This window comes from Marmota flaviventris, chromosome 1, assembly GCF_047511675.1.
Source record: "Marmota flaviventris isolate mMarFla1 chromosome 1, mMarFla1.hap1, whole genome shotgun sequence".
Taxonomy (NCBI): Eukaryota; Metazoa; Chordata; class Mammalia; order Rodentia; family Sciuridae; genus Marmota; species Marmota flaviventris.
The window spans coordinates 105,440,470-105,466,985 of record NC_092498.1 but is presented as its reverse complement, the minus strand read 5'-3'; the positions used below and the strand labels follow the sequence as shown (position 1 = coordinate 105,466,985).

The 26,516-nt window shown below is 39.0% G+C and overlaps 1 protein-coding gene across 1 annotated transcript in view; it reads right to left on the bottom strand.

Annotated features, from left to right (window-relative positions):
- Positions 1 to 26,516, bottom strand: part of Abca13 (ATP binding cassette subfamily A member 13) — a 437,088-nt gene that overhangs the window by 254,003 nt on the left and 156,569 nt on the right. The window contains exons 32-34 of the mRNA XM_071608614.1: positions 4,067 to 4,181; positions 2,380 to 2,709; positions 508 to 577 (exon numbers count right to left, since the gene is read on the bottom strand). Of these exons, the coding sequence (XP_071464715.1) occupies positions 508 to 577; positions 2,380 to 2,709; positions 4,067 to 4,181 (515 nt within the window). The remainder of the gene's footprint in view (positions 1 to 507; positions 578 to 2,379; positions 2,710 to 4,066; positions 4,182 to 26,516) is intronic.

The window sequence follows — 26,516 nt, the reverse complement described above, 5'->3', positions numbered from 1 at the left end:
GTCAGGGAAACCTAAGAACTACAAATTAAGTGGCTGATGTAACAAGAGCTAGAGTTTTATAGCATATATTTTACCTATCTTTACAAAAATCATAAAAACATCTAAGAAATTTATCTATTCCTGTTTAGAAGTTCAGTTGTCAAAATGTCAATTCAAGTAAAAAATTCTGTCAACAATTTAAAAAAAAATAATTTTAAGCTGTATTAATGGGAATAAAATATGTTTTAAAACTGAAGGAAATAGCTGTGCTCTGTTCTATACTGGTTATGTTGCGACCCAGCAAATAGTAAAGATGGGAGCTGACAAATTTGTTAGTCGTTATCATGTGTAAGAGGCAAATTGATGGTGGGAGGTATTTTCATCAATGAAACCAAACGTCAGAGTCTCCTTCTAAATGTTTCACTTGGTAATGAAGCCTTTCTACTATATCACTTGCAGAATACCTATAAGTTTCCAAAAACCTGAGTCATTGAGAGTCATTTTCTAAAAATGTGTCTGTCCTCTTACCTGCCTCTTGTCCTTCCAGGAATGTAATGAAAAATACTCCTTGTCCAAAGGCAGTTGTTGAGAGGAGGCACTGCCCACAGATTGATGGAGTAAGGAGAAAAACAGTACATTAGTGTTTGATTGGGACCACAGAAAATCCACAATACCAAATTCAAAGAAGACACCATGACACTTTCTGATTCCAAGGATGCCAAACCATTGCCTCAGGCAGTAATTTAAATATCTGAGCCTGAAAGTCTTAGCAGACTGTCAACCCTCTCTGAACAGTGTGCTAACAAGCTAGTTTTTAATGTTAAAAGGAATTACTTCTCTTTTCTGCAATGCTTGAAGTGTCATAAATCCAATGCAGAAATGTGTAACAAGAAACAGTAGAAAATGGAATGGAGCAATTTACTGGGTTTTTTTTTTTTATTATTAAGTGAATGCCCTGGAGCACACTGCAAACAGATTGATGGAATATGGACATTATTCTACACTAGAAAGAGAGTGTACTGAAGGAAAATGTTATTTTATCTTCAGTGGGGAGGACCTATGTCAGAAAATAAAAAAATAGAAAGCCTATTGAAAAAGCATCTTACATTTACAAATACAATGTACCAGAGTTAGATTTTTTTCAATTGCTAGAAAACATTTGAATATGTAAAAAGGTAATCAAGTACTGAATATATAGAACCCTTAAATACAAAGACTGAAGTAAAAATAAAATTGACAGCATTAGAAATTTAGCTCAGCTCATCAATGGCTCTTTCTACCCAATTCTGAGGGAGGTACACTAAATGGTCTCACTTGTGTTAATTATTCCAAAAACACCTAATTCATATCAACACCAAATTATTTGTTATCGCAGATGGTGAATTAAGCTATTCAAATCAATAAACACATATCAATGGACCAAACATTAATTGAATGGAACCATTTTTTACTGTGTATGCATATCAATGCTGTGTGTACATGACTAAAAAAACCACAGCATTCTGTGGTTTATTGGAGTTGGAGAAAAATAATTGGGCTTTCACAGATATATTTTACTCTCGGGCCATAAATGAGCATAAAAGTGATTGATACATTCACTGGGGCTGCCAAGGACTTTCAAAAGACTTTAAATACCCCTTAGATTCCAACCATATCTCCTTGGTACCTCCTCAAAGTTACTCCATATACACATCCAAATAGACTGCAATATAAGAAAATCACCTGACCTATTGGAGAACATAAAGACTCAGGCATAATGCAAATGGGTATAGGTATGACACTGATTTAATGAAATACTGATTTAATAGTGAATTTTTCAACTCTCCCACATTAATTGGGTTCCTGCTACATCAGGCACTGGGCTTGCCGGACAATAGTCATAAAAGAATAAGTTTCTAGCTTCTATGTATCTTATATTGCAGACCTGAAAGCATTCTTATTCTTTTTCATAAGGTACATTTTAATGGATGAGCGATTCTGACATTGCTAACAGAGAGATCTTTCCACTTATGTGATGTAATTCATGATGCATCAAGAAAAATGCTTATTTTTCACTTCTAAAATAGCTTTAGAAATCTATTTCTTTCCACGCATGAAACAAAAAGAAACTAAAGTGATATGCATCCTTAAGGATGCCACTGATTTCTCAGAGTCTTCCAAGAGCCCCCATTACATGAAAAATGACAATTCTTAATGGGCTGCCATCCAGCAAAACCACCACAATTTCAATGAACTACTACTGTAAGTTTTGCATCTGTGGATAGAATAAAAAAAGTAAATATCAGAAATCCTGTTTAGGTCAGAACATGGTAAACTGGCAAGTTAAGGGTGGTGGTTTTGTGTTGTTGTGTAGATCCCTGTTTTATTTTATTTTGCACCTTTACAGAACAACTCACTTACCAGAAATGTCTGAATAACAAAACTTAGTTGGTTGTGTAGAACCAACAGAACTATGTAGGGCAGAAAGCTAATCATGTATGTCAGGCTGGTACACAGGGCTGCTGTATTAGCTTGGCTGAAAAATGCACTCAAGAAGTAACTCAGCATAACAACTGACACCCCAAAATCCAGGAGGAAGAGGAAGATGATGATTGCATTGCTGTAGGTGAAGATGCCACTTGTTTTCAGAATGATGGCCAGAGCAGCACTGCTCAAGGTCAGCATGGCTGCATTCTCCAGGAACCAAGCCAGGAAGTGAGTTGTTGGATGCACTCCCATCATCCGCAGGTACTGTCAACAGAGGGAAAACCCAGAGTTGTCATAGCAGGAGGTACCACAGAAAGAACAGGGCAGCTTGTGGGACAGAGAAGGAATACCAATGGAAGGTAAACTGGCATGACTTGTAAATTCAGCCCTAGAAAGGGCACTTTGATCCAGAGCTCAGCATGTGATTTTCATGAGCACCTTACAAAGTAGGTCTTTTACTGCTTCAGGGGAGAACTGAAATTCAGACATTAAAACAATCTCACCAGTGAGAACAGAGCTTCAATGGGTAGGGGCAGGTGGCTTAGACCTCAAGTTTTGTGAACTACAGTCCCATTATGTTTTCTTGTTTACTGAGGGTTTATTATCTTTGTTTTCACTTTTGTTCATTTTGCATTTCATTTGTGTTAGTTTGTTCTCTCTCTCTCTCTCTCTCTCTCTCTCTCTCTCTCTCTCTCTCTCTCTCTCTCTCTTTAATAAGGACAAAGAGAAAGGAAAGAAACACTGGTGCTTACGCATCTTAATTTGGAGGATCACTGCCTGTTTTAGAAAATACGTTTTTCAAAATACCCCTGGTTGAAGTAACACAGATAAAGCAATTCTTCCATGAAACTACTGTTTTCTCGCCTATCATATTGTGTTATCTTTGGGCATGGTGCTGATGAGTGTGGAAAGAGTACATGTGCCTCTCAGACACACTCTGGCTGGCCAGCTGGCTGGTGGCAGCAGGGAGCCCAGCAAGTGGATACTCAGTGGTGGGGGAGAAACACTCATGAGTAGATAGATAGTAAATGGGAAAATGCTAAACAGGGATGCAAGTGCTCTGCATCATTTGTCAAATTTGAGGAACAGTACATTTAACTTCAACACATTATTTCTGCAAATTAATAAATACTCAATAAGTCAATGACGTGCACCCCTCGTCACTGTTCTCACTGCTCTACAGGAATCAACAGACAGTCACGTCTTCACCAGATACTTTTATCAGCTTTCATTCTTTAAGTCTGATGGTTTCAAGTTGCAGCAATATCAGGACAAAAATTCAAGGCTTTCGCACAGAGTTCTAATGATAGATTAAGATGGAAAGTCTGCTGTTAAGTCTTTTTCTAATTTTTATGAAAGTCGCTAAGTGAGCAATGCTGGATTTGATCTTTCAGTGTCATATGGTTCTTCTTTGGTTTTCTTCTATCTCAATAAGAAATATCTGTTAAAATCTAGCAGCACTTCAGACTTCAACATAACCTTATGTTCCTACAATAGGGATGCAGTGGGACCATACCTAGGAGGCCCAGCTGAGAAGAGAGAGGCAAAACAGAAAGGCCTGAGCAAGTCACTGCCCAGGATTCATTTCCAAAGTCTCACAAGCAAGGTTAAGGCCATTTACCTCTTCTATCTGGATCTCCCGCTCATAAACCAGTTTTCGGACCATGCTGGCCACCGATACCATCCAAGTCAACATCATTATCAGAGGGAAAAAGAAACCGACGTTGTTCAAGAATCTGTAAGGGCATATTCAGTCAGCATTTGATGGCAAGAGAAATTATTCATGAGTACTGCACCCATCTGAGCTTCTTAAAGTCATCTTACAAATCATGCACCTCCAAGAGCAAGGTCTCAACAGGCCTAGGATTTAGGTAGGGCTGCTGTGATTAGTGTTTCAGCTTTGAAGGTATACAAATGCATGAAGGAGATCCGTGCAGGAGACACAACTAATTTGAGGTCCCTCAAGTAGCCACAGCCCAACCCAAATCTTCTGACATCTGCTGTAGACAGCACAAGTCAGAGGAAGGAAAGAGGTCATTGATCTATGACTGCAATTTCTTCCACTTTAATTGGGACCAACCATTTTCTCTCCTCAATCAATGACAGCAATTGATTATAAGTAATTGTTTACAAAATATGCAAAAACTGGTAAATAAACATCTCCCTATTTCCCCAATGTTCACTTTTCAAAACATTCTAACTGGGCTCCATTTCTAATACACGACAAGGACACCATTTAGGTCATGTCCCTAAATCCAGTAAGAAGTTTTCAACAGTTTTCCTTCCTGCCTGCTCAGCTGTGTTTGATAACACTGGCCACACGTCCCATTCCTTCCTTCCCTCAATCCCTCTTAGCTTTCAGAACAACACTTGGCTTTCCACCACTGCTAGGCAGCTTCTCAGTCTCCCCACTAACAACTTCTCCTGTACCTATCCTTTAAATGTGGACATTTTAACCCCAATCCTGGGGTAACTTCTGGGTTCTCTGTCTTCTCATGCCAAAGTGAGCTCTAGATTCACACATTAATTATCTATCACTGAAACCAACCAAAGGTGCAAACCATATTAATGGGCCTATGATATATACATGAACCATACAGAAAGAGGGCCTACCATTAAAGACTCCCTCATTCTAACATATGGCAGAGGACATAAAATCAACCAATAAACAAAGAGATTTGTCATATAGAGTCAGGAAGTGATAAATGCTATGAGGAGGAAAGTAGCAGTTGTTACAAACAATAAAAGGGATGATTTTTAGACAGGGGCATTAGGCAAGGTCACCATTGAATAAATATTTAAGCAAAGCGCAGATAAATTGAAGAAATGAGTCACATGGGTATCCATAGGGAGGTGGCTTCTGGTGAGGAGAGGAAAGTGCCAGGGACAGAGGTCGGAGCAGACACAACCCAACCAGGAGCGGCCAAACCATCCTGAATTAGCAGGCTATGGGATTTGAGCACCAGCTGGGGCCAGATAATGCAGGGACTTTCCCATGTCAGGGTAAGCTCTAGATTTTAGCAGATAAAAAGGGGGGATACCAAGAATGGACTCAAAGAAAAGGAGAGGGGGAAATAGTGAGGTGATAAAATTAGGAGTATGGTTTTTAAGAAGGAAACACTAAATGTAACACAAACAATGGACTGTTTAACTGTTAAACAATTAACTCCAGAGGTCAGGGAGCCCTCTGGAGAGAGGAGTGGGGACATTATAGCAGGTAGGAGCCATCTGAACAGGAGACAAGGGAGCTATTACAGATGTTGACCCTGGAAAAGGGAAGAGTTCCAATGGGTCCCTGCAGTGATGGTCTCCAGGGTCCCATCAGACTTCTCCTTCAAGGCATTTACTACAACATGGAAGCTGCTCTCTCTACAGGTGCCAGCCTCCCATGCTAGAGGCTCAGGTGATAGAGGACAGTTTCCCGCTGAGCCAAACTTTGTTGATGAACAAATGAAAAAGGGAATTAACTTTTGTTTTTACTCATTTTTCTGCTTATGACAATTGTTCTGGGCTATTGGAGAATCACACTTTCTTTTTAATAATGCAGAGTTAGTTTTATTGATGTGGAAAGAAGCCCACAACATCATTGCATGAAATATCAGGACACCAGACCTTGTAAAATGGTAAATATCTAGCTACCTATATTTGCATAATTGTGCATATGCCCAGGATTATTGTAGAACAGTGTTAAACCAGCCAATTAAGACAGTAATTATTTCTAAATTCTGGAATCTTATCTAACTTTGATTCTTTATTTGGACTTTTCTCTTTATCTATATAGATATACAAATATATAGCACACATGAATTATGTAACATTTATAATCCACAGTCATTGTAAACCTTAAACAACAACAACAAGAAAAAGGTTTTTTTCAAAAGGAATGAAATATGTGAAGATAAAGGCAGCAGGAAGACATGGGGAAAGGCTGGGGGAAGGGCTCAGGGTGATTGGCCAGGGCAGGGCTCACAGCCCCACAGAGAGTCCGCTTCCATCCTGGCGAATATACTGGGTCAGAGGCAGATGGAAACTTTCAGTGGAGGAATTCAATGAAGACTCTAACACCTACTTGAGTTCTAGAAGTTCACTTATTTGTGTCAAGTGTTCAAGTAAAAATTTTACAATGTACATTTGACATTGACTTTTATGGATTCTATAACTATGGCACCAGATACTAACAAGCTTTTTTTTTCTTTTCTTTTTTGGTTAATTGTACACATTGCAGCACAACTTTTCATTTATTGGATTGTACACAATGAAGCGTCATCCACATGTGTAGTCATACATGTACCTAGAGTAGTGATATCCATCTCATTCCACCATCTTTCTTGCCCCCATGTTCCCTCCCCTCCCCACCCTCTCTTTTGCCCAAAGTTCCTCCATTTTCCCCATTCCCCCTCCCCCCATTATGGATCAGCATCCATTTATCAAAGAGAACATTAAGCCTTTGCTTTTTTGGGATTGGCTTATTTGGCTTAGCATGATATTCTCCAACTCTATCAATTCACCTGCAAATGCCATAATTTTATTCTCTTTTAATGTTGAGTAATATTCCATTGTGTATATATACCACAGTTTCTTTATCCATTCATCTACTGAAGGGCATCTAGGTTGCTTCCACATCTTAACTATTGTAAATTGAGCTGCTATAAACATTGATGTGGCTGCATGACTACAGTAGGCTGATTTTAAGTCTTTGGGTATAGACCAAAGAGTGGGATAGCTGGGTCAAATGGTGGTTCCATTCCAAGTTTTCTAAGGAATCTCCATACTGCTTTCTAGATTGGTTGCACCAATTTGAATTCCCACCAGCAATGTTTGAGTGTGCCATTTCCCCCACATCCTCACCAACATCTACTATTGTCTCTATTCTTGATAACTGCCATTCTGACTGGCATGAGATAAAATCTTAGTTTTGATTTGCATTTCTCTAATTACTAGAGATGTTGAACAATTTTTCATATATTTGTTGATTGAAAGCATATCTTATTCTGAGAGTGTCTGTTCAGCTCCTTATCCCATTTATTCGTTGAGTTGTTTGGTTTTTTTGTTTTGTTTTGTTTTGTTTTTTTTGGTGTTAAGTTTTTTGAGTTCTTTATATATCTTGGAGATTAGTGCCCTATCTGACATACATGTGGCAAAAATTTGCTCCCCAAATGTAGGCTTTCTCTTCACCTGATTGTTTCTTTTTGCTAAGAAGCTTTGTAGTTTGAATCCATCCCATTTATTAATTCTTGTCTTTATTTATTGTGCTTTAGGAGTCTTGTTAAAGAAGTCAGTGCCTAATCCTGCATAATGAAGATTTGGACCTACATTTTCCTCTATTATGCTCAGGGTCTCTGGACTAATTCCTAGGTCCTTGGTGAACTTTGAGTTGAGTTTTGTGCATGGTGAGAGATAGGGGTTTAGTTTCATTTTGTTGCATATGGATTTCCAGTTTTCCCAGCACCATTGTTGAAGAGGCTATCTTTTCTCCAGTGTATGTTTTTGGTGCCTTTGTCTAGTATGAGATAACTGTATATGTGGGTTTGTTTCTGTGTCCCCTATTCTGTACCATTGGTCTATGTATCTATTTTGGTGCCAATACCTTGCTGTTTTTGTTACTATTGTTCTGCAGTATAGTTTAAGGTCTGGCATTGTGATGCCTCCTTGCTTCATTCTTCTTGATAAGGACTGCTTTGGCAATTCTGGGTCTCTTATTTTTCCAAATGAATTTCTTGATTGCCTTTTCTATTTCTATTAGGAATGACGATGGGATTTTAATTGGATTCACATTAAATCTGTATACTGCTTTGGGTATTATGGCCATTTTGACAATTTTAATTTTGCCTATTCAAGAGCTTGGAAGATCTTTCCATCTTCTAAGGTCTTCTTCAATTTCTTTCTTTAGTGTTCTATAGTTTTCATTGTAGAGGTCTTTCACTTCCTTTGTTGATTCCCAAGTTTTGTTGTTGTTGTTGTTGTTGTTTGAGGATATTGTGAAATGGGGTAGTTTTCCTAATTTCTTTTTTTTATTTTATTATTTTTGTAAATACACAACAACAGTGGAATGCATTACAATCCTTATTACACATATAGAGCACAATTTTTCATATCTCTGTATATAAAGTATGTTCACATCTATTTATGCCATTATACATGTATTTTTTTGCATCACAATTCTTAATACACATATATACCACAATTTTTCATATCTCTGTTTGTATATAAGGTATGTTGACATCCAAATCAAGTTTTCATACATGTACTTTGTATAATGATGACCAAGACATTCCACCATCCTTGCTAATCCCCTTCCCCCTCCCTTTCCCTCCTACCCCTCTTCCCTATCTAGAATTCATCTAATCCTCCCATGCTTTCCCTCCCTACCCCACTATGAGTCACCCTCCTTATTTCAGAGAAAACATTCAGCATTTGTTTTTGGGGGATTGGCTGACTTCACTTAGCATTATCTTCTCCAACACCATCCATTTACCTGCAAATGCCATGATTTTGTTCTTTTTTAACGCTGAGTAATATTCCAGTGTGTATAAATGCCAGATTTTTTTTTATCCATTCATCCACTGAAGGACATCTAGGTTGGCTCCACAGTTTAGCTATTGTGAATTGTGCTGCTATAAATATTGATGTGTCTGTGTCCCCGTAGTTTGCCGTTTTTAAGTCCTTTGGGTATAGTCCAAGAAGAGGAATAGCTGGGTCAAATGGTGGTTCCATTCCTAGATTTCCAAGTTCCATACTGCTTTCCAAATTGGCTACACCAATTTGCAGTCCCACCAGCAATGTATGAGTGTACATTTTTCCCCACATCCTTGCCAACACTTGTTGTTTGTCTTCATAATAGTTGCCATTCTGACTGGAGTGAGATGATATCTTAGAATAGTTTTGATTTGCATTACTCTGATTGCTAGAAATGATGAGCATTTTTTCATATATCTGTTGATGGATTTTATATCCTCTTCTGAGAAGTGTCTCTTCAGGTCCTTGGCCCATTTATTGATTGGGTTATTTGTTTTTTGTTTTTGTTTTGTTTTGTTGTGTGTGTGTGTGTGTGTGTGTGTGTGCTTAGCTTCTTGAGTTCTTTATATACCCTAGAGATTAGTGCTCTATCTGATGTGTGAGGGGAAAAAATTTGCTCCCAGGATGTAGGCTCTCTGTTCACCTTACAGATTGTTTCCTTGCTGAGAAAAAACTTTTTAGTTTGAATCCATCCCATTTATTGATTTTTGTTTTTAATTCTTGTGCTATAGGAGTCTTATTAAGGAAGTTGGGGCCTAATCCTACATGATGAAGATTAGGGCCTACTTTTTCTTCTATTAGACACAGAGTCTCTGGTTTAATTCCTAGGTCCTTGATCGATTTTGAGTTAAGTTTTATAGGCTAGTAGACCAATGGTACAGAATAGAGGACACATAGACTAACCCACAAAATTACAATTATCTTATATTAGACAAAGGTGCCAAAAACATTCACTGGAGAAAAGATAGCATCTTCCACAAATATGCTAGGAAAACTGGAAATCCATATGCAACAAAATGAAATTGAACTCCTTTCTCTCACCATGCACAAAAGTTTTCCTAATTTCTCTTTCAGAGGATTCATCACTGATATATAGAAATGCATTTGATTTATGAGTATTGATTTTATATCCTGCTACTTTGCTGAATGCATTAATTAATTCTAGAAGTTTTCTGGTGGAGTTTTTTTGGATCTTCTAAATATAGAATCAAGTTGTCAACAAATAATGGTAGTTTGAGTTCTTCATTTCCTATTTGAATCTTTTTATTTTGTCTAATTGCTCTGGCTAGAGTTTCAAGGACTATGTTGAATAGAAGTGGTAAAGGAGGGCATTCTTGTCTTATTCCAGTTTTTAGAGGGAATTCTTCCAATTTTTCTCCATTTAGAATGATGTTGGCCTTGAGTTTAGCATAGATTGCTTTTACAATGTTGAGATATGTTTCTACTATCCCTAATTTATCTAATGTTTTGAACATGAAAGGTGCAGTACGTTGTCAAATGCTTTCTCTGCATCAATTGACATAATCATATGATTATTATTTTTAAATCTATTGATGTGATGAATTATATTTATTGATTTCCATATGTTGAACCAACCTCACATCGCTGTAATAAACCCCACTAGATCATGGTGCACTATTTTTAAATATATTTTGTATTCAATTTGCCAGAATTTTATTGAGAATTTTTGCATCAATGTTGATCAAGGATATTAGTCTGAAATTTTCTGTCTTTGATATATCTCTGCCTGGTTTTGGTATCAGGATGATACTAGCTTCATAGAATAAGTTTTTTAAGGGTACCTTCCTTTCCTATAATTTGAGAAGTATTGGTATTAATTCTTCTTTGTAGATCTTGTAGAACTTAGCTGTGAATTCGTCTGGTCCTGGACTTTTCTTGGTTGGTAGACTTTTGATTGTGTCTTCTATTTCCTTGCTTGAAATTGATCTGTTTAAATTGTGTATGTCCTCTTGACTAAGTCTGGGTTGATCATATGGCTCTAAAAAGTTATTGGTGTCTTCAAGACTTTCTATTTTACTGAAGTATAAATTTTCAAATAGTTTCTAATTGTCTTCTGTATTTCAATAGTGTCTGTCATGATATTTCCTTTTCCATAAAAAAAATTAATAATTTGAGTTTTCTCCTTCCTTCTTTTCATTAGGGTGGCTAAGGGTTTGTCAATTTTATTTATTTTTTCAAAGAACCAGCTTTTGGTTGTGTCAATTTTTTGAATTCTTTCTTTTGTTTCGATTTCATTGATCTCCACCTGACTGTAATTATTTCCTGTCTTCTACTATGTTGGGTGTTGGTTTGTTCTTCTTTTTCTAGAGCTTTAAAATGTAATGTCAGGCCATTTATTTGTTGACTTTTTCTTCTTTTAATGAATAAGCTTAATATATTGAACTTTCCTTTTAGCACTGCCTTCATAGTGTCCCAGAGATTTTGGTAAGTTGTAGCAGAGTTCTCATTTACCTCTACAAATTTTTTTTATCTCCTCCCTGATGTCTTCTGCTATCCATGCATCACTCAATAGCATATTGTTTAGTCTCCAGGTGTTGTAGTAGCTTTTCTTTTTAATTTTATCATTGATTTCTAATTTCATTCCATTATGATCAAATATAATGCAGGGTAGTATCTCTATTTTGTTTTTTTTTTTTTTTTTTTGTATTTGCTAAGTCTTGCTTTGTGGCATAACATATGGTCTATTTTGGAGAAGGATCCATGTGCTGCTAAGAAGAAAGTGTATTCCCTCATTGATGGATGAAATATTCTATATATGTCTGTTAAGTCCAAATTATTGACTGTATTATTCAGTTCTATAGTTTCTTGTTTAGAAGATATATCCAGTGGTGAGAGAGGTATATTAAAATCACCCAGTATTATTGTGTTGTGGTCTATTTGGTTCTTGTATTTGAGAAGGGTTTGTTTGACATACATAGATGTCCCATTGTTTGGGAGATAGAAAATTTATAATTGTTATATCTTTTTGAATGAATCCCTTAAACCATATGAAATGTCCTTCTTTATCCCTTTTCACTAGCTTTGATTTGAAGTCTACTTTATCTGATATGAGGATGGAAACTCTTGCTTATTTACATAGTCCATGTGAGTCCACACCCTTTTACCTTCAGTCTGTGGATGTCTTTTCCTGTGAGATGAGTCTCTTGAAGGCACCATATTGTTGGGTCTTTTTTAGTCCAATCTGTCAGTTTGATGAGTTTAGGCTACTCACATTCAAGGTTATTATTGAAATATGATTTGTATTCCCAGATATTCTGGTTTATTTTTGGTTTTTAACTGGACTTGGTTTCTCCTTTGATTGGCTTTTCCTTTAGTGTAATTCTTCCCTTTGCTAATTTTCATTGTTGTTTTTCATTTCCTCCTCCTGGAATATTTTGCTGAAGATGCTCTGTAGTGCAGGCTTTCTCACTATAAATTCTTTTAACTTTTTTTATCATGAAAGGTTTTTATTTCATCATCAAATATGAAGCTTAATATTGCTGGATATAAAATTCTTGGCTGGCATCAATTTTCTTTCAGAGCTTTGTATTTGTTATTCCATGATCTCCTGGCTTTGAGGGTCTAGATTGAAAAAATCTGCTGATTTTTTGATTTCTAATTTCATTCCATTATGATCAAATATAATCATAATGATACGAATTGGTCTCCCCCTATATGTGATCTGATTCCTCTCTCTTGTGGCCTTTAAAATTCTATCCTTATTCTGTATGCTAGGCATTTTCATTATAATGTGCCTTGGTGTAGATTTGTTGTAATTTTGTACATTTGGTGTCCTGTAAGTATCTTGTATTCAATTTTCCAATTCATTCTTCATGATTGGGAAATTTTCTGATATTATCTCATAGAGATTGTGCATTCCTTTGGTTTGAATCTCTGTGTCTTCTTCTATCCCAATAAATCTTGGATTTGGTCTTTGTATGCTATCCCATAATTCTTGGATGTTTTGTTAATGGTTTCTTACCATCTTCACTGTGTGATCAACTTTATTTTCCAGGTTGTATACTCTGTCTTAATTATCTGATGTTCTGTCTTCCAGGTGATCTAGTCTGTTGGTGATACTTTCTGTTGAGTTTTTAATTTGGTTTATTGTTTTATTCATTTCAAGGATTTCTGATTGGTTTTTTCCCCCAGAATCTCTATCTCTTTCTTAAATTAATTTTTTTGCTACCTGTATTTGCTTCCTTATCTCTTTGTTGGTATGATCAATGGTTGCCTGTATTTGCTCTCTTATCTCTTTGTTGGAGTGATCAATTTTTACCTATATTTGTTCATTTAGGTCATTCTTTAATTCACAGATCATTTCAATTATGTATATTCTGACCTCCTTCTCTAATATTTCATCAACTTTGCTGTCTATGGATTCTATTATTGTAGTATCCTGGTTTGTTTGGGGCACTTTCTTCTTTGTTTTTTCATGTTGTCTCTGTGTCTTCCTTTCTTCCAGTGCAGATCTGAGATATTACAGTTTCTACCCTAGAATTTTGTAGTGTCTATGCAGATTATCTGTACCACACTTTGGTGTTGGGCTTCCTGACCCTGCCTGTGTCCCCCAATGGATGGTACTGCAACTAAAGATGGTGGCAGCAATAGCAGAGGTAACTCGAGACAGCAATGGAGGTGCCCCAAGATGAATGCAATCTCTTTCAGAGATGGGGCTGACAGGGTGGGCCTTACTCTGGCTTTGGGATGCATCTTCCAAAATGCAGCTGCTTCTAGGCCTCTGTTGTCGCAAAGTGGAGGCTACTACATGGGGAGGGCTATGGTGATGGCCTGGGCCTAGGATACAGAGTGGGTCTGCCGGTTGGCAGGAGTGGTTCTGTGCGAGGTTCTGAGCTCCAGCATAGGTCTGCCAGTGGGAAGGCAGACCTGGACCTAAGCTGGGCCTGGGCTCCCACACAGGTCCGCAATGCTGGTCCTAAGCTAAGGCCTGGGCCTAAATCTGGCATAGAGAATCACATTTTTAAGTGGATAACTTGTACATTATACAGTGACTGTGTATAGATGATACAGTGTTTCAGATTTTCTCTTTTGTGGTTTGTCCGGAATTGTCTAATAATCACTTTTGTACTGTTCAGAGCAGGTGGAGATCTATGACAGGAAGCACCATAAATATATCCACTTATACATTCAACAAATGCCATCTATTCTAGCAGAGTAACACAATTTACCACAAAGAAGAAACTCAGAGAACCTGTAAATTTGAAAATAACTAATACTGAGTTTACTTAGGGGTTGAAAAAGTTTGTTCATGAACTTCCTCTTTTTTACTTAATGGCCAGTAGAGGTAGAGCTATTGAACTCTATTCTTTCATTACCTCAAATCTTTTGAAAGAATCAATGGGTATCTTGTCCAAATCTTACCTAAGATACTACAGTCATTTTGGTTAGAATTCCATGTTGTGGACCCTGTGTACCCTTGAAACTGAGTCAAGAAAAAAGATACCAGAGGCTTGGAATTGGACCAACCCAAAGCTGAGAATTCTGCAACAACTGCCTCAGGTTCCAAAGCAAGATCAAACACTCTGCACACACATACCTGATGGAGGACATTCGGTAGAAAGTGAATATTATGAAAAACTGGAGATGAGAGATGATAAGACATGAGATATTACAATGCAGCCTTTTTATCTACATGTGTGAACTAGTCCAAAACTCAACAGGAGGATGGGGAAAAAAAAACATATATTGTAGTTTTGTTACGTGTTTGAAAGAGACCCCCAAATATTTGGAACCACACAGAAACGTAAATTACAGAGATTTCAGAACCAAACCACCTCTGCCATCAAAAATACACTTCTTAAAAGTGGTTCACCCCAAGGGGAAATGTGCACAGCAGCAGGTGGTACGTGGGTGTCAAGAAGCATGAAAGTGTGAGAAGCCACCCACCCCTGGACCCTATTTTCAGAAGAATAGAATAGAAGGTTCTTTAAAAAAAAAAAGGGGGGGGGGGGAACTGGGGATATGACTCAAGCGGTAGCGTGCTTGCCTGGCATGCGTGGGGTGCTGGGTTCGATCCTCAGCACCACATAAGAATAAATAAAGATGTTGTGTCCACTGAAAACTGAAAAATAAATATTAAAAAATTCTCTCTCTCTCTCTCTCTCTCTCTCTCTCTCTCTCTCTCTCTCTCTCTTTCTCTCTCTCTCTTTAAAAAAAAAATTCTAAAAAAAGAGTCTTTGAGCTACATAGCCACTAATGTCACCTGGTCCTCAACATCAATAGGAACTTCTTGCAGACACCAGGTCAGGAATTCCCAATTCCTTCCACATAAGCAACAATCACAGCAACAAAAATCTAGCACACTATCTCCACCACAATAAAAAGGGGTTGAAAATTGTAGAATTATTAACAAATGCATGCAAAAAGATGGTGGCATGGAGCAGATAAAAATATTGAAAATATTTTGTGTCATCAGCTTTTAAATATTCAAATAGGAAAATTCCTCTGCCTAGACCCACTCCATCATCTTCCTTCCCTTCTGTTTTGTTTTTCTTCTTCAAGGGTTCCCTGTGTTTCTTGTCAATAAGAGAGAGAGAGAGAGAGAGAGAGAGAGAGAGAGAGAGAGAGAATCTAATATAATAGAATTACTAAAAATTAGTGATGAGAGGGTAAGATACCAAAATGATGTGAAATGTAAACTGGAAAAACTTAAAAGGATATAGATGAAAATATATCCCCATCAGATAAACAGTGATAAAACTGGAAGAAACACAGAGCAAATAAATACTGCATAAAACAATATGACAAACTATGTGGAAAATAGCTATGAGATATACAACTAAAGGAAACAAAGAGTTTAAAAGAATTATGGAATAAAGAAAAAAAGAAATTTCTACATGTTGGCATGGATTATCATAAACCAATCTAATGTAAATTTTGATCTCACAGATATTATTTTTCATATTGAATTTATAAATGTTCCCCTATTATTCAATAGTATGCCCTCAACCCATTTGACTTCATTTCCTCTAATGTTTTAAAGCATTAACTGGAATCATTCTGTTCTTTCCTAGCTCAGGTTTGCATTTGTTCTTCTTAGTTCTTCTTTCCCCTCTTGGATTACCTGCTCCTTCCTCAAATATTTCCACACCCATCTTTTTCTTCTTTTTACCTTGATTTGGATTATTATTTTATATATTTTCTTTTTCCCTTGTTTTTATTCTTTGCCCTATCTTTCTCTCTTTCCCCTTCTCAGCCCCAAGTGACTTTGCTATCTTTAAAGACTAATTTCTCCACCTATTCCAGAACTTTGCTAAGATTTTATACTTGGGTTGCAGGAACTGTGGAAATCATTTCACATGAATTTTTGCACATGTCTTTACTCTGAAGTGATTGTAGTTAGTAGAATTTAGGATCATCTCTCAAAGTGGTGCTGATACTGGAAACTGGAGAGGATACAATTGAATGGGTGCACCAATATCTGGTATTCTCATAGTGTTGGGAATTGAAGAGCAGTAAAATCATCTCTTGGGAGCTGGGGAAATAGCTTAGTTGATAGAGTGCTTGCCTAGCATGCACAAAGCCCTGAGTTCAATCCCCAGCACCACCACCACCAAAAAAAAAAAAAAAAAAAAAAAAAACCTCTCTATAATAGCACTGAATGTAATGCTCTCATTTTTCCAATCAAGTCATAGATTAGTAGAATATTTTAAAAAAACAGACACAATCATTAATGGGCTAAGATGTAGCTCAATGGTGAAATGCTTGCCTGGCATATATGAGGCCCTGAGTTCAAATCCCCAAGCACCAAAAAAAAAAAAAAAAAATGTTGTTTACATGAGACTAACCTTAGAGACAAGACACCATAGGCTAAAAATGAAAAGACTGAAAAAGCAATACCATGCAAATGGAGAAATAAAGCAAATAGGGATGGCTGTTCTCATATTAGACAAAGTAAACTTCAATCCAAAATTAATCAGAAGAGAAACAAGCCCACTCCACACAAGTTAAGGAAATAATTCTATAACAAGATATGATTATAAATATTTATACCCCACCTATGTACATAAAACAAATAGTACTCACATAAAGGATAAAGTAGAGGAGAGTACAGTAATAATGGATAACTTCAACATACCTCTTTTACCAATCGATAGGTCATCCAGACATAAAACTCTAAGAACTCTTCAGAACTAAAAAGTACTATTAATGAAATGCATTTAACAGATATGTATAGAGAATATTTTATTCATCAACAACCAAATTCACTTTCTTCTCAGTGGCACATAGAACTTTCTCTAAAATTGACCATATTTTAGGACACAAAACAAGTTTTAAAAAGTACCAAAAAAAGAGAGATAATTTCTTGCATCCTATTAGATTGTAATGGAATGAACTTAGAAATCAACAAGATAAAAAACAGAAATCACTTTAACACATGGAGATTAAATAATGCGCTTCTGAATGAGGGTCACAGAAAAATTAAGAGAGAAATAAAAAAAATTCTTAGAAATAAATGAGAACAGAGATACAACATATCAAAATCTCTGAGATCATATGAAGGCAGTTCTAAAAGGAAAGTTTATACCATTAAGCACCTACATTAAAAAAATAGAAAGATTATATATATAATGTTGCTCCTCAAGGCCCTTAAAAAAAAAGAACAAGCTAATTCCAAAATTAGTAGAAAGCAGAAAATAATTAAGATTGGAGCCAAAATTAGTGAAATTGAGAATAAAAAGACAATACAAAGGATAAATGCAATAAAGAATTGATTCTTTAAAATGATAATCTAAATTGATAAACCCTTTATGTGTACCTATAAAGCTACAATTAAAAATTCTAACAGTAAATGGAAGGAAGACCAATAGAGTATCAGAAGGAAAACAGGAGATGACAGCAGGGAAGGGTAAGAGGAAGTACTGAGGACTGAAGTGGGTCCATTTATATTCCATGCATGTATGATTATGTCAAAATGAATTGCAATATTATGTATAACTACAATATAGTAATAACATAATTTTAAAAACAAAATATTGTAAAACAGCAAGTTGGTAAAGCTAAAATACAATAAGGGGTTCCATAAAAGAAAATATAAACTGTGCACTAAGATTCATCTATATCACAGAAAACCATTCCAGAATGGTCAATGATGAAATACATTCTAGTAAATTTATTTACTTTTCAAGTTACTGGCACCTGGTCCGAATTACAAATCAGATATGAGACAGAATATCAAGGTGGCCTCAGTATTCTCCACAGTAACATTAAAGGCCAAGACATTAAGGAAAGTGTGAGCAAATTCATATCCAGCCAAGATGTCTTCTAAAGAGATTTAATCAGATAAGAGAACACTATACTATTTTATGAGATCATCTTAAGGAAAGTGCTAGAAGACAACTTCAGCTTACCCCATTAGGACTAGCAAATTACAGTGAAAGGGCTGATGATAAGCAGCGAATATGTTTTCCAGTAAAAGAAAAAATAAAACAAAAATGTAAATTAAAGTGTCAAAGTAGATTAGAAATGTCATATTCCCTAAATGTAAGAATAATATGAGAAACAAATGGAAGGACTAGGGGAAATGAATCAGAGAGGAAAAGTCAGTCCATTCAAGACAAAAACCAAAGGCTTTTTTTTTTTTTAATATTGGCAAATGCAGAATATAGATAAATGTCTTTAACAATAGGGAAGATGACATTAAGTAAAACAATAATATCAGCTAATATTACAGAGCGGAAAAAAGAAAGTATATGATGAAATAAAATACTTTTTTTTATTCCTCAAATAAAGTGTTGATATTCTTTATATAAAGTTATAACTATAAAGGTAACCACTGGAACAAAACCTAAATATTAGTTTAAAAGCAAATAATAAGTATATGAGAAACAAGACAGAAGACTATAAGATGTATATGCTGGATAGGGTGTAGGGAGACAGGAGAATGAAGGAAGGAGAGAGAGAGAAAGGGTAAGAGAGAGAGAGAGAGAGAGAGAGAGAGAGAGAGAGAGAGAGAGAGAGAGAACTGAAAGAAAGTACTCTAGAAAGGTTTTAAATGAAAGGATAATTAAGGCATAAGGCATAGCAAGCAAATGGAAATACCAAATAAATAAAAGTAAACTAGTAAAGAAAGAAGGAACAGAGAGGAAGGAAGAAAAAGAAGTTAAACAATGAATAAAAATGCAGAGTTCATCATTTTAAAATCAGCAAAATTAGAATTCTGCCCCTCAAGCATTAAATAACACCCAAAACACAGTTCTACATAGTGATGCACAAAGTCACAGAGCACTGAAGTTCAAGAATCAAACTCCATAGAAAAGAGATAGCGACATCCAAGTAATGGGGGCCATAACACTAACACAGATCAATATGGCATAAATTAAAGACAGATTCTAAGAAAGCACAATTATCACAAATTAAATTCCAACCTTAAAAATAGCAAATTATAAATTCTTGTCAGTGCCTATAAATCAATCACAAAAGTAGATTATATATGAGTTGAACAAAAAAATGCCATAATACAAAGTGGAAATAATAAAGATAATGTTTTTAACTGCAATGTAAGACTGAGGATTTAGCAACTGAATTTCACAATTTAACACGATGCAACTATTTTGATTCTGTTATCTGATAGGTAAAAATATGCTCTCATGGAATAGTTAAATTTTAATATTACTTACCATCAGCAAACTGACTCATTTTACATATGTTTGAAAGTTCATGAGAATTTCCATTTGGAAGTGAAAAGAAGATTGAATCAAAGAGAAAATAGAAACTCATTCTACAAATATCTAGAAAATAATAAACTTTTAACTGCATCAGTATGGGTCACAGTTAAATCACTAATCAAAAGAAAAGTTATCTTCTTAGATAACCACATAAATTTAAGGGAAAAGCACTAAAATTATTCATTAACAATTAGTCTCAAGTTATAAAGAAACAACATAATATATCAAAAGAATGTAAAATAAAAGGATAAAGATGAAGGAAACAGTGAAAAGAAAAAAGAATCAAGAAAATCCAACAGTGCTCTTTGAGAAAAATAAAAAATAAAACAAGAGTAAAATAATTTATGTGCATAATGAATTTTTAAAATGAAAGAAGAATATGTAAAAGCCAAGCAACCACAGGAAAAGAGGGAAGGAAATTGGAGAAGGTGGGATAATGGAGAATGGGAAAGAATTTCATTTTTTACTTCATTCACTCTCTGGAATATTAATAATTGCAAGGGGTTCATGTTTAAAGCAACCTGATTAGCTCCAACCACTTCTGCCCTGGGCAGAGGTTCTGAGGAGGCCCTTTGATGCTTGCCCTGTGAGAGTCCTTAGCATGTTACAATGCTGTCATGGGCCAGGGGGCCAGGGCTGTCACCAGAGGCCCAACCCATCAGGCCAACAGATCTTACGCTTTCAGCCTCCAAAACTGTGAGCTAAGGACACCTCTTTTACATCACCCAGGCTCAGGTATTTTCAGAATAACAGAAAATGGACTAATACAATATTAAGTATTTTTTTCTATCTCTCCATGCTAGATAATAATTTATTTATAAAACTAACAATAAAACGAGCATATTAGGGATGGGGTTGTACCTCAGCGGTAGAGCACTCACTTAGCACATGCAAGGCCCTGGGTTCTACCCTCAGCACCACATAAAAATAAATAAATAAAATAATGGTATTGTGTCCAAATACAACTAAAAAATTATATATATATATATATATATATATATATATATATATATATTTTTTTTTTTTTTTTTTTTTTTTTTAAAAAAGAACACATTAAAGTCAGGGATGTCTAAGTGGCCTCAGAAATAAGATTATCCTATTATCAGGGGAGCATGAACCAAACTAATATGTGTTGGGAAAAGTATAAATGGCAGCCATACCCCAGAGAAAAAAAAACCCAACATGGCGCTTAAGCACCTCTTCTTCCTACCTTCTTCTTTTCTGTAGTGGCGCGAAAAGTTCCCACCCGTGTGAACTCTCCCGCCGGCGCCAATTTCAAATCTCGCTGGCGGGGAACCTTAGCCCCAATGAGAACTAATTCCTGGGCTCCGGAGCTGATATCTGAAAGAACTTGCCAATAAACAGGTTGCCTGTCATTTATCTAAGCCCTACCATCTCCCCCTTAGTTCTATATAAGCACACAGCTTTTTGCAATAAAATTGTAATTCTCCTGGTGAAGTGTCTTTGCGTGGGGAATTCTTTCATTCTGGTGCCCCGTGTGAGGATATGGGTGAGCTCTTTCCAACAAGAGCCCCGTCCCCCGCTCCGCCGAGACACTCCGCCCTGGTCTGCTCTTTTCAGACTCTGGCTTCCTGCACTCACCACTGATCTGGCGTAGGTAAGAGTCCCCTGACCCTGGCTCGCCAACTCCCTTCGGGCTACCACTGGGTTTGTGACTGTGATCGTCCTGCGCACTCCAGACGCCCGGTGGGGGGAGGGAATTCCTCCCACTAAGACCTTTACTGGCCGAAGTGGACCCTCTGGTGATCCATTTCCCTTTGGGGCGTGAGGCTTCTGAGTTTACACAAGAGGCTCTGTGGTTTTTTCCCTCCTCCGCTGCCGCTGCCGCTGCCGCTGCCGGCTAGAGTTGCTGTTTCCTGCGGGGCTGCTGTGTCTGGCTGAAGCTGCCTCTCTGCTCGGGGAAAACTGAACTCCCGGCCTGGAACTGCATTCTGCCGGAGCCAGAGTTCTGTTTTCATTACTGACTTCTTCCGCTGCGGTCGAAAACTTTCCTGACGTCAGGTTGCCCATGGCTCCGACCCCATTGGGTCTCACAGATTGCACTTCACTGGTGACGACCAGGTAGTGCCCTCTGTATTTCCTCGCGACGGCTGGTCATTTTGGGGACACCCACCTGATCCCCGTTCGCCCTGAGCTTCCTGGAAGCCGGTCCAGCCCGGGTTTTCTCTTTGTCTCTCTCGCTTACTCTTATTCTCTCTCTCTCTCTCTCTTCCATCTTTCTCTGTGACTATGGGCACCTCTTCGTCTATACCTGAAGCCTCACCTCTCAAATGTTTAATAAAAAATCTGGCCACACTGTCCCTCATACCAGACATCAAGCCCAAACTTCTAATCAAATTCTGTACCCAAGATTGGCCTACATATCCACTGGATAATGGCAATCATTGGCCTCCAGAAGGCTCCTTAGATCCAAACCTCCTCCAGGACCTTTTTAACTATTGCCAGCATCTGAAAAAGTGGAGGGAAATTCCCTGCGTTGAAGGTTTTAGCCTTCTTGCACAGCACCCTGCTCTCTGCTCCTCCTGCCCTCCCTCTCAGGTCCTCCTTGTTTGCAAACCCCTCTCTTCCCCTACTTCTACTCCTGACTTCGCAGATTCTTCCTCATTTGACCCAGCAGATGAACCCCCACCTTATCCCCCAGCCCCATCTGCCCCTTCTCTCCCGCTATACCCTCCTCTTCCTCTGCCTGATTCCACAGATCCTCAGCCTTCCGTTTCATCCCCCTCCTCTCCACCCTATTCTGCCTGCTCCACCTCCTCCTCCTCCACAGAGACACTCCCTTCCCCCTTCCCTCTCCTTCCTGTCCGCCGCCTGCCTCTTTCAGTCCTCCTGTTACCAGGTCTAAGGGACTCCTTCCCACCCCCAAGACAATCACACCCCTTCGTGAGGTAGCTGGTCCCGAGGGTGTCATCAGAGTCCATGTGCCCTTCTCCATGTTGGACATTACTCAGCTAGAGAGGAAGTTAGGCTCATTCACCACTGACCCCACCACTTACATTCGGGAGTTTCAATGGGTCCTACAAGCATATAGCCTCACTCATCATGACATCTACATGCTCTTGGCCAATACACTTCTCCCCGAGGAAAGGCGACGGGTCTGGGAGCTAGCCCAAGCCCATGCTGATGAAAATCATAGGACCAATCCCAACCACCCCACGGGCCCTCATGCTGTCCCAGAGCAGGATCCCCTATGGGATTACAACACCCCTGAAGGCTTACAGTGTCATGACCTTTTTACATCCTGCCTCTTGGCGGGCCTGAAAAAGGCCACCCGCAAGGCTGTTAACTTTCAAAAGGTGCAGGAGGTCATTCAAAGGAAGGAGGAAACACCTTCAGAATTCCTGGATAGACTAACCAAGGCCCTTCAACAGTACACAAACCTCGACCCAGAAACCCCTGATGGCCGTCATGTCTTAATGACATATTTTCTGGCCCAAAGCTACCCTGACATTAAAGCCAAGCTTAAAAAGTTTGAACAGGGCCCTGCTACTCCTCAGACCGAAATCCTCACTGTCGCTTTCAAGGTCTTTCATGGTAGAGAAGACGAAAGTGAATGCCGTAGGCAGAGGGCTGAAAATGCCAAATTCCAAATGTTGGCCCAGGTCATTCAGAGAAGGTCATCACCACGCAGTCCTAATAAGACACCCCCTGGAACTTGCTTCAAATGTGGTAAGGAGGGACATTGGGCCAGGGATTGTCCTTCACCGAGGACACCCTCCAACCCCTGCCCAAAATGCCATCAAAGGGGACACTGGGGGGCAGACTGCCCAACAACCCGGAAGGGAGGTTGGTCAGCTGCCCGGCAACCCCAGCCTCTCCTGGGCTTGGCAGAGGAGGATTGACGGAGCCCTGGGCCTTCCCTCCCGACTATTACCATCAAGAAGCAAGAGCCTAGGGTCACCTTCCTGGTGGATGGACGCTTCATTACCTTCCTCTTAGATACTGGTGCCACTTTTTTGGTCTTGAGGGAGTATTGGGGTCCTACCACACCCTTAAAAACTCCTATTGTCGGGGTAGGAGGTAAACAGATTTTCCCTCGAAACCCCCCCCCCTTATCATGTTATATGCAGGGATCCCTTTTGTCCTTCACACACTCCTTTCTCGTTATGAGCCATTGCCCCATTCCCCTTCTGGGAAGGGACATACTCTCACTATTGAAAGTCACCATTCACATATCACCCCACACCTCTCCTACCTCTCATTTCCTCATGATGTTCCTAGGGGCAGATACACCTCCTTCACGCACTCTTCCACAACTATCTAAACCAGTTAACCCTGAGGTTTGGGACACAACTACACCCTCTATGGCTAAATGCAGTCCTATTCATATTGTCTTACAGGACTCTTCAAGATATATTAGTCAACCACAATATCCACTCACAACCACAGCCCTCCTCGGATTAGAACCCATCATCCAGGATTTATTACGAAAGGGGTATCTTAGGCCTACACATTCTCCTTTCAACACCCCCATTCTGGCAGTTAAGAAACCTAACGGGTCCTACAGGCTGGTTCAAGACCTTCGCCTTGTCAACTCCTCTGTGGTCCCCATCCACCCGCTAGTGCCCAACCCTTACACCCTCCTCTCTCAGATCCCTGCCACTACTACCCACTTCTCGGTCCTAGATTTAAAAGATGCATTCTTTTCTATTCCCTTGTCCTCAGAATCTCAGGATATCTTTGCTTTTACGTGGACTGACCCTCACACCCGCCATTCTTGTCAGCTTACCTGGACTGTCCTCCCACAGGGATTCACGGATAGCCCCCATCTCTTTGGCCAAGTTCTTGCCCAGGACCTCACATCCTTTCACCCCACCTGTCCTGACTCCACTCTCCTTCAATATGTCGATGACCTTCTTCTATGTAGTCCCTCTTGGGAACACTCTCAATCCCACACCGCCCAGCTTCTCAATTTCCTAGCAGATAAGGGATATAGGGTGTCTCCCCACAAGGCCCAGGTTTCCCAGTCTTCTGTCACCTACCTTGGTTTTCATCTTACACCTTGGAAAAAGTAAATAACATTGGATAGGAGGCAACTCCTCTCTAATCTTCCAGTGCCCCATACGAAAGCTGAAATACTATCATTCCTAGGACTAGCAGGTTATTTTAGGGCCTGGATCCCAAATTATTCTCTTCTAGCCAAACCCCTGTATGACCTAGCAAAGGGACCCCCTAGTGAATCTCTTGCCTCCTCCCCCAACTACCACTTCTGCAGGCTTCAGCAACTCCTCCTAAAGGCACCCGCCCTTCACCTTCCTGATCTTTCAAGACCATTTCATCTATATGTCCATGAAAAAGGGGGACAAGCACTTGGGGTCTTAGGTCAAAACTATGGGCCTACATTTGCACCTGTGGCATATTTGTCCAAACAACTAGACCCTACCATCCGTGGGTGGGCCCCTTGCTTAAGAGCTCTGGCTGCTGGACAAATTTTACACAAAGAAGCCTCTAAGCTGACTTTTGGGGCCCCTTTAACTATCCACTCCCCACATCACTTGAAGGATCTTTTAGCTTATAAGGGCCTTCAAACCCTTCCTCCATCCAGAGTTCTGTCGCTCCTCACTTCCTTTCTGGAAAACCCTAATATTACTTTCCTCCCCTGCTCTGCACTGAACCCTGCCTCACTGCTCCCAATGACTCCCATGTCTAACACACCAACTCATAATTGCTTGGAAACCTTAGATGATTTCCTCCCCTGTCATTCTTCCATTTCTGAGGGACCACTCACCAAGCCTGACCTTATCTGGTTCACTGACGGCAGTTCCTTTAGGCAGAATGGCACTCATTACTCTGGATACGCTGTAGTTTCAGCCACTGAGATTATAGAGGCCAAAGCTCTGCCTTCAGGAACTACCAACCAGCAGGCTGAACTTATAGCAGCCACTCGTGCCTGCCTTCTAGCACAAGGCAAATCCCTCACCCTTTATACTGACTCAAAATATGTCTTCCATATCTTATTATCCCATGCTGTAATATGGAAGGAGCGAGGCCTACTTACCACCAAAGGTAATGCGATCACTAATTCGGCTCTTATAACCAATCTGATAGAGGCCTCCCACTTACCCACCCAGTTGGGAGTTGTCCATTGTAGGTCCCATCAGAAGGACGGCTCTCTTATCACTGAGGGCAATGCCAAAGCTGACCAGGCGGCACGAATGGCTGCTACCACTTCCAATTATGGCCCCCCTGGGGGACATATAATGGCCACTTTAGACAGCTCATCTGAAGCCCCTACTTCTTCCAGTAAGAACAAGGATCTTTTCAAGTTCCTTCATACTCTATTCCATTCCAATTCTCAGTCTTTAACCCTCTTTTTACAGAGCTTCTTCTCCCTCACCCCCTCTGACAAAGCCATGCTACAAAATATAGCCTCTAATTGTCAGATCTGTCAGCGGACCAACCCTCATACTCCTTTAAGGCCCAAACCTTTCCCTTCCCACCAAGCCCGGGGACACAGTCCCGCTGCTGACTGGCAGGTAGACTTCACCAACATGCCCACAGTACGGCGCACTAAATACCTCCTTGTCTTTGGGGACACTTTCTCTGGTTGGGTTGAGGCATTTCCCACTTCCAATAAAAAGGCTTCCACTGTAGCTTCAATCTTACTGACAGACATTATCCCCAGGTTTGGTATACCCACTTCCTTACAATCTGACAATGGCCCTGAGTTTATTTCTAGGATCACACAAAAGGTCTCTCAAGCCCTCTCCTTCAAGTGGCATTTCCACTGTCCATATCGCCCCCAGGCTTCAGGGAAAGTGGAAAGGGTAAATTGTACTCTAAAGGAAGTCCTTACCAAATTGACAATGGAATTAAACTTAGACTGGGTCAAACTCCTTCCCTTGG